Source organism: Cornus florida, unplaced genomic scaffold (assembly GCF_030987335.1).
Source record: "Cornus florida cultivar Cherokee Brave unplaced genomic scaffold, ASM3098733v1 CherokeeBrave_3.0.0_Hap2_Chr01, whole genome shotgun sequence".
NCBI lineage: Eukaryota > Viridiplantae > Streptophyta > Magnoliopsida > Cornales > Cornaceae > Cornus > Cornus florida.
The window spans coordinates 48,397,017-48,410,012 of record NW_026775571.1 but is presented as its reverse complement, the minus strand read 5'-3'; the positions used below and the strand labels follow the sequence as shown (position 1 = coordinate 48,410,012).

Sequence of the window (12,996 nt, the reverse complement as noted above, 5' to 3'; positions counted from 1 at the left end):
TCTTTAACAGCATGTTCTCATGATTCATGTGGAAGTTTTGTCTTATATAAAAGTAAGGAATAAAAATTAAAAATAGTGATAATGTAACCAATTTTGATTGGAATGAGACTTCAATAATTGTTTCATAATACTTAAATTTGTTAATATCTTTACTTTATTGATTTGCTTTATTGATCAATACTTGCATGTTTTTAATTTGATTAGAAATAGAAGAAGAACAAGTATAAGATGTTGAAATTAATGCATTGTGATCATGATATTGGTAGATGGTAAAGGAACTGAGCAAGAGTTAGAAAGAATGCTAGGTAAGGATGAAGAGTTAGAAGGAATGCTAGTTGAGGATGAAGTGGAAATACCCAAGGCTGGGATGATTTTTCAGTCCGAAGAAGAAATTCATAATTATTATTACAGTTATGCAACGTTTTGGTGTTGCAAAAACTAGCGTAAAGAACGAAAGTGAAAGTAAGTCAATATATTCTTCACTTGCATGCTCTCAGAATGGCAAGTCAAGATCTATTGCAAAAAACTCTTTTAACCCAAGGCCTTCAACTAAGACAAATTGCAACGCAAAAATCAATGTTACAGGTAAAGAGGATAGGAATTTCACCATCACTGGTGTTTTTCTTGATCATAATCATGCATTAAGTCCAAGTAAGGTACGGTACTTCAGATGTGACAAGGCACTAGATTCTCATTTTAAGAGAAGATTGGAATTAAATGACTTAGCAGGAATAAAGTTGAATAAAAATTTTTATGCACTTGCTGTTGAAGCTGGTAGCTATGAAAAATTATCGTTTGATGAGAAAGATTGTAGAAATTACATAGCAAAAGCAAGACAATTGAGACTTGGGATTGGAGATGCAGAAGCACTTTAGAAGTATTTTTGTCGAATGCAAAATAGGAATTCAAACTTCTTTTACACGATTGATATAGATGATGAAGGGCAGTTAAAGAATGTATTTTGGGTGGATGCAAGATGTAGAGCCACATATCAGTCATTTGGAGATGTTATTGTCTTTGATTCTACATATCTTACAAATAGGTATAACATGCCATTTGCTCCTTTTGTCGGGGTTAATCATCATGGGCAGTCTATATTACTTGGTTGTGGTTTATTATCTAATAAGGATACTAACACTTATACTTGGTTATTTGAGGCGTGGTTGGAATGTATGTTAGGACATGCTCCCAAAGTTGTTGTAACAATCTTAAAGGTATTTCCAAATTCTCATCATCGTTTATGCCTTTGGCACATCATGAAAATTATTCTTGTGCAGTTGGGTGCACTTGCTCAATATAAATCAATTAAAAAGATATTGAAAAATATTATATATGAATCACTTAAGCCTGATGAGTTTGAAAAAAGTTGGGTAGAAATGATTAATAAGTATAATATTGAGAATAATGAATGGTTGATGTCATTATATGCAGATTGTCATCATTGGGTTTAATGTTTTTGAAATTCACTTTTTGGGCTGGAATTTCAACAACCTAACGAAATGAAAGCATGAATGCATTTTTTGACGGGTATTTTCACTCAAAAACTAACTTGAGGTAATTTGTTGAACAATATGACAATGCCATAAAAAGTAAGGCCGAGAAAGAAAGTATGGCAGATTTTGTATCTTTTAGTCTACCATTCCGACAATATCTGTTTTTGCTATTGAAAGGCAGTTACAGAATGTGTACACCCACAACATTTTTAAGCAATTTCAAGATGAGTTGAAGGGTTTGATGTGTTATAATGTCTCTTTCGTTAAGAAAGAAGGGCTAATTTCCACATTTGAAAGTGTTGTAGGAAAACATGGCATATGTTGGAAAGAGGTCGATTATCAAGTTTTTTACAACATGACTGAGTGTAAAGTACAATGTACATGCCATCTGTTTAAATTTGAGGGCATTTTATGTTGGCATGCAGTGTCGGTGATGATCAAAGAAAAGGTGAATGAGGTTCCATCTCATTATAGTCTTGAACATTGGCGAAAGGATATTAAGCGTGGGTACACTTTCGTCTAAAATACTTATGATGATTTTACCAATAATGAATAGAGGCACTGCAATAATAAGTTGAATCCACTATTTCATGAACTTCAAGAGCTTGGAACAGAGTCCAATGATAGATGTAGCTTTTAGTTTAATTATTGAATGAGGTGAAGGAGAAGCTCCTTATAACTGGCCCAAATTCTGAAAGTAAAAAAATGCAACAAGTTGAATGTAACAATAATCTCCTTGAAATTCCTGGTGCTAGCAGTAAGTTGCTTACTTTGTTAAAAGTGCACACCAATGGTCGCCCACCTTAAAAAAGAAAAGAATCATTAGTTAACAAAATAACAAGGAAAGGAAAGAAGGTATTTTTATAATATATGCCATATATATATATATATATATATATATATATATATGTATATGTTAAATTAATTTTTGTTTCTATACTTTGTTGGTAGGTCTCTCAGGCAAAACAAAAGAACAAACTTGGTGGAAGTAGCATACAACTAAAGAAAAGGAAAAAGGCAACATAGTAAAAAATTTCAACCTACATTGTTGTTTTCCTTTTAGTTTTATAGCCTAAAAGTTTCATATTTATGGTAATTTAAGTGTCCATGTCAAAGTTGTTATACATTTCATTTATTTATTTTAAGGTAATGCATACTGCATTATCTCTTATATTTTTTTATTTTTTTTATTTTTTTTGGTTAACAGACTACTTCAACTCATCTATGTAACGACATGCATAATGGGATGACTTCAATTTACATACCCATGAACAATCCATCTTGGGAGAATCTTACCTTTTTCCCTCTTCTATAGGTTTACACTCAAGTTAATTATATTTTTTGCGCATTTCTTTAGTCATGCTAATTATATTTTTGTATAGTTATGTCATATTTTTTAAGAAAGACTATTCATTGTGCATTGTGTATGTGTTATAGCTGAATTATGAAGTGTTAATGAAAGCTAGAGATGTATCTAATGTTGGGTTGTTTCTCATTATTATGCAGGTTCTCCATGGGATGCATCCCATCACACAAACTTTAATTTTCAAGACTAGAGATTGAATTCCCCTATCATCATTTTTTTTTCAATGAAAGAGTATAATTTTTGGAGTGAATATATGACTTGGAGATCAATTCATGGAGCAATGACTTGTTCAATGATGTTTTGCTAATTGTATTGGTGATATCTTTCATTATTTGTTCATTGCATCATCAAATATATCCGATGAATGTTTACAACTTAATGAACAAGTTCTGGATTTGTTTCATTCAACAATGTCCATCATTTGTTTCAATATGTGTTATGATGATTTGTTTGCATTTCCTTTTTTAACTTCAATTCTCCTTTTTGAACTTCCAAACACAATCCCAACCTTTCAACCAAAAAACTAGTTCATGAAATTATAAACGTACCCATTTTCCAAGTATCAAAACATAATTGGCCAAAAAAAAAAAAAAAAAAAAAAAAAAAAAAAAAAAAAAAAAAAAAACCACTACAAAAATGATTGAGAATAAAAAGAAGGCTTCAAGAAAGTAAACAGCTTTTGATTGAATCCAAATACAATCCAAAACCACTAGACAAATAATCCAGATACTAGAACAAAACATAGAGGACGCCAAAATATACAAAGCAAAATTTAAGAACCAAAAAAAAATAATAAATAAATAAATAGAATTGACCTGAACAACTCTCAATCGCAAGTTTTTAAGCCTTTCTACAGCCACACAATTCATTCAGAATGGAGTAAGCGATTTGGACTACCCAAACATTAGAAAATGATGGAACCACCTATTCGACAACTTTCACAAGGCCTCGATTAAATAGGCCATGAGAGCGAATGGAGACTTTTACGGTATCTATTTTTGCAAGGGGATGAACAAACAGATTCTTCCAATTTAGCTGAGCCTCCCATCATAACATATCCAACCATGGAACTCAATGGAAAGGCTAAACCAGTCCAATGCTTCCCAATCTGAGATAACAATTAGGCAAGGGGAAAGCGGGTTAGGCGAGGGGAGGAGGTTGATCTTTATTCGCGTCGAATCGGAGGAAAAAAAAAAAAAAAAAAAAAGGTCGTTATTTGCTTAATAGAAAGGTTAAACTAGTCCAACGCTTCCCGATTTGAGATAGCAATTAGGCAAGGGGAAAGCGGGTTAGGCGAGGGAAGGAGGTTGATCTTTATTCGCGTTGAATCAGAGGGGAAAAAAAATGCCATTGAAAAATTGGGTTCAAGTCGGCTTTTCCCGCTGATGATTAAGAAAAAGTAGCTCGCACTGACCATAGAAATAGAATTGCTGGCCATCAAATTCACCACAGAGGCCGGTAAGACTGATTCTCTTTTTAATATGCTTAATGACGTTAGATTAGAAAGGGAGGAAAAAGGTAAGATCCAACCCCCTTGCTAGGGCTTTTCTTTGCTGTCCGTTACAGAACCCTTCCTAAAGCCTCCTTTTTAATTGCTCGACGAATTCATAATCTGAAGGAAAGCGCTTTCATTGTGTTGACTACAACATCCCCTTTATAGGGAGAGATCACTCCTTCCCTTCAGAACTCGTCAACAAGAAGGCAAAGATTGAATAGCTTCTACTAAGGGACATGGAACACTGACTTCAGATTGTCTAGCCTTTTGTGCAAGAGAGAGAAATGATGTTATCTGCCAACTGAACTACCACATCATTTTGCCTAACAATTCGGTGCGTAACGTCGGTGTAAATATCATTTCCTATGCATCATTCCTTATTTTATAATGTCATAAATATTCTTTAACCAACTTTAACTCTTTTTTTTTTTTTACCTTTTTTACTATTTTTTTTTTCTCATTTTTTGGAGGTGCTGTCAAAGAAGATAATTTATTCAATAGAAATAATTTTCGTTTAGCAAAAAAAAAAAAAGAAAAAAAAAAAAAAAATTCAATAGTGACTTTTTCCTATTTTGTAATAAAGTTTAACTTTTTTTCAAGTATTTTATTTAGTCAAAAAGAGGTAACTTTTTTTTTTTTGATAATTTGTTTTCAAAAGAGATAATTTAGTCAATAATATTAATTGTTATTATTATAATTTTTTGTCTTAGCAAATTAAAGAGATAATTTATTTAACGAGTCAATAAACCAGGCTCCCTAACATTAGTAGTATGAGACGTCTCGGGCCATTCCCACTCCGATGTCAGCAACCTTTGCTTCCAATATTGGAATCGCTGAATCATGAATTACTCTATGACCCTTAGGTAAGAGAGCCATAGAGAGGTTATTTTTCCCTGAGTTTATGATATGCTTGAATTTTAGTTTAAGAGCATCTTTGAGCAGCAACATCTGTCCCCAACACCAAAAATTCTTACCTAGCTCTACGAAGATAGGTAAGTATCCATTTGCACCATATGGAGTTGGATTGACCAAGCAACCTTGCATCCACCAATATCAAGGGAAGAGCCCTTCCATAAAAATCTCATCAAAGTTTGATTATTGGCAGCAATGATCTTCTTAGGAAGAATAAACAGAGAGGACCAATAAACTTGAATAGAGAAAAGGATAGACTTAAAACAAGCTATACAGCAGCTTAAAACCTAGAATAGATTTCAAACATACAATGGATACTGTCATTTCGATACTCAATCAGTACAGTGGTTCTTAAATTTGGGCTCTGGATTTCAATGGGATGACACAATAATCCTATACAACTAACCACTCATTAACAAAAACAAATAAACAATATCAAATGCATATATAAAAATAATATGTATATTTACCCAAAAAAAAAAAAAAAAAAATATATATATATATATATATATATATATATGTATGTATTCCAAGATTTATAAAAAAAAAAACACCACAAATGGTTCTATTGCCTTCAAATTAATAACTAATATATTGGTTGGAGTCACAGTGAAATTATAAATAAATAAACCATATATATATATATATATTAATTAATATATGCCAGAATGAATAAGCCTATCTATCTAGTACATTGTAAGTCTATGGTACTTTTTATGGAGAAACCATCCTCTCCAGGTAAATCTCTGCTTCACACTTTGGAGAAACCATGCTATAGTTCGTTGGATACCTGCTCAATGAATCTTTTTCTACATTGTACCCATCCAACAACTTTTTGTTAACTAAAAATAGATCTTCTTTATCACTGTTCGAGAAATTCAGTGACTTTATGCTATCAAATGCTGTGGTAGACCAAATATTAGTCCAAGACTCTCTCTTGCCATATTCCTTCATCACCCAAAACTCTCCCGAACACTTTGTATTAGTTTGATCCAGAATTATGAAACTAATTCAAAGACATCCTCTGAGAACTCCACACGTCAATCTATTAGATGGCGGATTTATTTGAAGATCAGCTGGTAAAGGCATGTCCTCCAATGTGGTCTTAACCAATGAAGGACTCCATGTAGAAGTATACCTGCTGAACCCCCAAAAGGCAAAACAACCTCAAGAGTTTCGACTTGAATCCTTCTCCAAGAATTTGTTTTTAGTGTATATACACTCGTTATAGTATCAAAATAAGAGACTCCATTGAGGGACGACGAGATTGCCACCACTTTGTAATCATCAATAGACGCATCATAACCAAATCCATAAGAGGCTGTAAGTTGTTCAATTGGCGAGGGTAAAGCTGGTAATCTATTGAATTTTTCAGTTGTAGGATTCAGCAAGTAAAGCCTATTGGAAGCACCAGCACCAGCATCAGCACCAGTTCCATTTAATACCAAGCAATCACAGGAACCTAAGATGTTGACTTTTAAACCCCTGATTTCAGAATTAATATTGTGAATGGGTCTTGGATCATGATTCTCACATGTTACATAAAAAAAAAATTGTCAAACTCACATGAAACAATGAGTCTGTGGTTTTGGGATTGACTCAGATGTTTCTTCACAAAGTCAGGGTCAGTGAACAAAGTGAGCCATGACTTGCACACACACTTGAATCGTGAGATAGACTTGACGGGTAACCATGAGAGTATGTTGAATAGAGATCAGAGGAATCAGTTACAGACTTCGATTCTTCACGGCGTACCCAAAAAAGCTGCAAAACCCATTCGCAAACCCCACATCACCATAGTCTGCCGCCGCCGCCACCGTTTGCCTGCCTCACCATCACCAAAACCCAAACAACCCCACCGGCGAGGATGAAGACGGCAGTTCCCGAGGGCAGTGAGCTTGGAACAAAGGCCGGCGAGCAAGGGGGAATCTCGACGGGTGGTGGCGATGGCATCACAAAAAAGTTAAACTCAGTTCTTAAAATCAAGAAATTACGTAAGGATTTAATATATAAGAATTAAGCTAGGCACCATATATTCATCTTTTCAGTATTAATTATGATGAATTGATGATGAGGAAATGTGTATTTGTCAAATATTGCCTTTGTTTAATGCAAGTTCCGTTGACCTTCTATTGTATTGTGAATCATTAGACAAAGGATCACTTGATGTTCATAAAGCTGCAGATCCACTTTTCTTTGTTTGAAACCCCGCGGAAATAGACCTTCATAATTGTTTCTTGTAAAGCAGGTATTAGCCGATCAATCTTGCCTTGCCCTTTGCTAGTTCACACAGGTGCGCTGCGCTAGGCCACATGATGATATATATAGTATAATATATATATATATATATGTGTGTGTGTGTGTGTGTGTCAATGTTTATAGAAATATATATATGTGTCAGTATATAGATAGTATTTTCTTGATCTTCTTGTAGCAGCAAGAGCACTGAAGATCGACATGTAGCATCATTGTTGTAACCTATAATTTACATTACATAAAGGAAAAAATAATTAATTCAGAGCAATTTTATGCAAATAAATCAAATGGGTACGTAATATATAAAGAAGCTGAAGAAGAAGGCGACCAAGCCCTTTTTAGTCATTTCACAATTTTTTTTATTTTTATATATATATCATAAAATGTGTTGCTAAGGGCATTTTAGTCCAAATTTTGTAACACATATACTATATATACAAATATATGTGTATTATTGTTTGTGTATGTATTATTGTATATATAATCGGTACTACGCAAACCTAGCTGTGTTAAAATTTTGAGACAGTTTCAGGAAAAACACATAAAACGGGTGTGGTGTAATATATGAAAAAAAAAAAAAAAAAAAAAAAGGAAAAAAAAAAAAGAAGTAAAAAAATTCCTATTTGGTTAATCCGCGAATATCAGTGTTATATGTGTATTTTTTTTTTTTTTTTTACAAGGCAAGAAGGTTAGAAGTTAGATTAGTAAGTGTAAAGAGTCAAAGCTAACACTCCCAAAATCTACCGGAGGTACTAATCACTGTGCCATCGAAGCATCTGCAGTGTTATAGGTGTATAGTTTAACAAATTTGTAATCCTGATAAAGTAGGAAAACTCGAGCGCACCGATTTGGGATTTAAAATAGATTAAAAATAAATAGTTTATCAGGATTACAAATTTGTTGGGATTGAAAATAAATAAAAAGGCCGTTATAGTTCCTAAAAGGGAGGCCCTTAAGAGTTTGATGATTGATGATTGGGCTTGAGAAGTATACCCGAATTAGGCCCTTTAGAGTCTTAAGATTTTATTTTATTTTTTATTTTTAAACTCAATTTACAAATTCAATGTTGATAATTAAAATATATATATATTTCTTTATTTTCTTGTTTTCTGTTTTTTTTCCTTAGTAGAGATAAGAATTTGTTGCAAGACTACTCACAATTGAGTAGAATCACTAATGACTTCTAAGACAATAGAAGATGAGATGGCCTACAAAACCAAAAGGCCATTCTTATGCGTCCCATTTCGAACCCTCAAACACCACTGCATTCCAGGCTTTCCAAATGTACCAACCCAATAAATGAAACCAACCCAAAAAGCTAATCTCCTTCGCTTTCCCCATGACATAGATTATTCATATTTTTCAAACAAACAACCCAACAGCTATAATTCATTTTTCAAATAAAAAGTGCCCAGAGTGACTCATCTGTACTTTTTTTAAATTTTATGAACTGAAATACACCTTTTCAAAAAGAAGGATGCATTGCGCACATAACATATATTACACAAGTTTTTCTGCACTTAACCCACATTTATATACCAAAATGTATGAGGTTTCATCTAATGATGGCAGAGAAGTTTTGAAGATGAAATCATATTTGAAGCTAGTCACATCAAACTTCAACATCTCTATCGTCGATTTCAGAGATGTAATATGTGGTAATCTAATGGAGATCGAGTTGTCGATTTTTTGCCCTCTTCGTCTTGGATGTTTGGTTTTCATCTTCATCTTCCATATTCTAGACACTTTATTGGTCGAAGACTTAGACAACATCTCCTTGAGCACCTCTTCAATGAGGGAGGCGATGGTGTTTGGCTTGGTTTCTCTAATCTTGTCTAGGTAAATGGCACTAACTATGTAGAGCTGAGGAAACAAAGCTGGTGGTCAAGAAAGGGTTGGGAGTGACTGGCTGTAGCGTCAACAGAGGTTGGGGAAGATAGGGTTGCTATTAGGGTTTTCGGCATTAAAGATTTGCTTTAGAAATTGATTTTTTTGTAAACCCGTTTTTACCGGGTTCAATTCATATTCTATTTTATTAATATTTTAAGATACATGTCAATATTTCATTTGGCCAATATCACGTGGAGAAGGAAATTCCTTCTGATGGGGTAGGAGGCAAGTATTTTCCATTTCAAAATAAGAACAACTTGTTTACACTTTAGAAGCATATGCTCTAAAGTTTCAACATCTACACCACACAAAGGGCAAATGGGATCGATTCACTTGCATACGTCTACTGATGAGCGCTGAAAAGTGTGCATTTAAACCCCTTAAGCTTGAGTGTTTTAGGACCTTTATTCATCTTATTTTCCCGTTTTAGACTAATTTTGTGATGTTATCCTTTTTAGGTGTTTATCCCAAAAATAAGTTAATTCAGCCAAAGAAAAGCCTAAAAGAAGTTAACTCTAGCTGGATGGAAGAAATGAGCAAAGTGGAAGCAAAATGAAGCAAGTGGTGGAAGTTCAGCAAAGTTTGATCGATCACAGAATTTCTTCGATCGATCTGACATAGACCGATCTCTGCACTCCATGATGGATCTAAGCTCTTTTGTCCTTATCTAAAGATCCCACAATGTTCGATCGATCCAACATTTACCAGATCGATCGAAAAGATTCCATCTTATCTTATTGTACCACCCCACTTACCACTTTTGTCTCTTTCCCAAAATATCTCAGATTTGTCTTTATCCAAAAAGGCGCCTCCATGGGAGGATCGATCCAACCAAAGTTTGATAGATCTCAGCCAAGTTCGATCAATCTCAGCACAGGTTCGATTGATCGAACCTCCTCAAGTTCGAAAAAAATAAAGTTCTAGCTCATTAAAAGTTGGCTCAGGGTGCAATCAATTCAAGAACCATAGTGCACGAGTCCAGACCATGGGGGTGATATTTGAGCCTCCTATATAAGGATTTTGAGCCACTTTTACATTGTATGGAGATCTCATAAGACAATAGATATCATATCATCTATCTTAGAGAGGAGGCTAGAGACTAGAGAGCTTCTACACATTCTTGAGAGTTCTTCCATTCTTTTAGGGTTTCCATAAAGAAGGAGGTCATGCCTACCATAGAGATAGCCCTTGAGGGTTGGATGACTACTTCAATGAGTGGTTAGACATCTACTTGGGGTTAGAGTAGCCCCTAAGTTTTCTTCCGAGACTTAGTGCTTTGTGTATTTTTGGGGATTTACTTGTAACAAATGTTTTGATCTTAGATTTCTATATATATATATATATATATATATATATATATATATATATATATATATATATCTTGTGGTTCCTACTTGATGTGTATGGATTAATACTTTCAATTGATTATCTATTTCTAATCATATGTCTATGTATGCTTGAATGGATGATTCATGTGCTTTTCTTTAGATTTAATGGAATTTATGCATGTCTATGTATATGGATGAAGTTAATCTAGAGATGATCAAAACATAGTGCTTAATTGAACAGTCTTGCAATTTATTTGTTAGTTCACACTTGTTTCTTGATGGATTGTCCCACACCTTTAGCTTACTTAGTTTAATTTCCATATCTTTAGTGTAGATGTAGTGTAGTTGCTTTAGATTCCTAGTGTTGGTCCTCAATAGGTCGCGGTGACCAAAAGCTTGAAAGGAGTGCGTACTAAGGTGAGGGCTAAGTTTTACATTTATAGAAGCCACTACTACCTTTCACTAAAAATATAGCTAGGGCGAGTAGGGATCGTCCCAAGGGATTGGAGTCGGAGTTGATTGTGAAATTGCTATTAGGGTTAGTAGGTCGAGTGATCAAACTAATGATTGGTTGGTTGACTAAATAACAACTAAATTAAACTAACTAACTGAATGCAATAAGGAATAAGTAAGAGAGAGAGAGAGATCTTGGGATTGAGAGATCACCACCAAGCAATGCATTTCTATACCATTGACAAGTGACTAATAAGGGCAATCGGTGTATTGCAATACTAATGTGTGTGTTTGTTTGGTTGATTCAACAAGCAAGGATGACTAGTTAAGCATGTGTTATCTAAACATCATGTGAAATGCACAATATATCTAAGCAATGAAGCATATATTGTCTAAACAACATGTGAAATGCACAATAGATCAAAACAAGTCATTAGTCCTTTCATTAGGCTCACAATCCAAATATAACACAAGATTAGAGACATATGCTACTTGTATTCAAAAGCTTGGAACATCAAACAACAATCATAGATTGTCCTCCCATTTAACACTACACTACAACTACACTAAATCTACACTACTAGCATGAAAGTAAACTAAGGGAGAGGGACAATCCATCAAGGAATAAGTATGAACCATTAAGAGAATCACAAGAGCATTCTTTTAAGCACTATGTCTTGATAATCTCTAAATCTATAGTGTCAATACACATACACATGCATCAACAACATAAAATCTAGAGACAAGAACATGAACATCTATTCTAGCATACATAGACATATGGATAAAATAAAATGATCAATTGGAAGCATTAAACCATATAAATCATTGAGTAAACAAGATCTATATATATTGAAGTGTCAAAACATTAATTACAACACTAATCCCTCAATAATACACAAGATTAAGATATAGAAAGCATGCTTGGGGCTAACTCTAGCCCCAAGAGGATGTCTAGCCACTCATAGTAAGGATGCTCCAACCCTCAAGGGCTAACTCCGTGGAAGGGGTTTGCTCCTTGTTGATGAAGAACTCCAATGGTGTCTCTAGCCTCCTCTCCTCTAAGCTTGCCTCTAAGAGATATGGTATGAAAAAATGATATTCACCCTATGTGTGTCTCACTATGCATCCCCTTCAAAAAAAGCAATCCATATCCTTGTATAGGTAGGTTAAAATGACTCCCCAAATGAGCTAAGGTCGTGCACACAATATTCTCCAATGATTGGATAAAGAACAACTTTCAATGAGTTGGAATTTTAACTTTTTGCACTGGAGGAAGTTCGATCGATCGAACCTTGGACTTGGATCGATCGAACTAGCTGAGTTCTATCAAACTGAGGCTGGATCGATCTAATTGGCTGAGCTTTTTGGAAAAAGACAAATCCGAGATATTTTGGGAGATTTTTTGGGAAAAGGACAAAAGTGGTTAGTGAGTGGACAGCTGTGGATAAGATCAATCATTTGGATAAGGACAAAGGTGTTCGATCGATCGAAGAATGATGTTGGATCGATCAAACTTTTGGATTTTATGCTTTTGGGCCAAGGCTTGGATCTATCTTGAAGTACTGAGATCGATCAATGTTCGATCGATCGAACCTTGGACTTGGATCGATCGAACTTGCTGCTTTGATTCTTTTTGCTTCTTTCTTTCTCGATTTTGCTCATTTCTTTATTTAATCTCAGAATTGCTTCAATTAAGCTCTTATTTGGCTGAGTTAGCTTATTTTCGGGATAAGTGCCTGAAAATGGAAATAATACGAAATCAATCTAAAACGGAAAAGTAAGATAGATAAAGGTACTAGA

General features: G+C 34.3%; 1 protein-coding gene across 1 annotated transcript; it reads left to right on the top strand.

The window, feature by feature from the left end:
• Positions 1–413: 413 nt before the first annotated feature.
• On the top strand, positions 414–875 carry LOC132271729 (protein FAR-RED IMPAIRED RESPONSE 1-like). Its single transcript, XM_059773198.1, has one exon. The coding sequence runs from the start codon at positions 414–416 to the stop codon at positions 873–875; it is 462 nt and encodes a 153-aa protein (XP_059629181.1).
• The last annotated feature ends 12,121 nt before the right edge of the window (positions 876–12,996 follow it).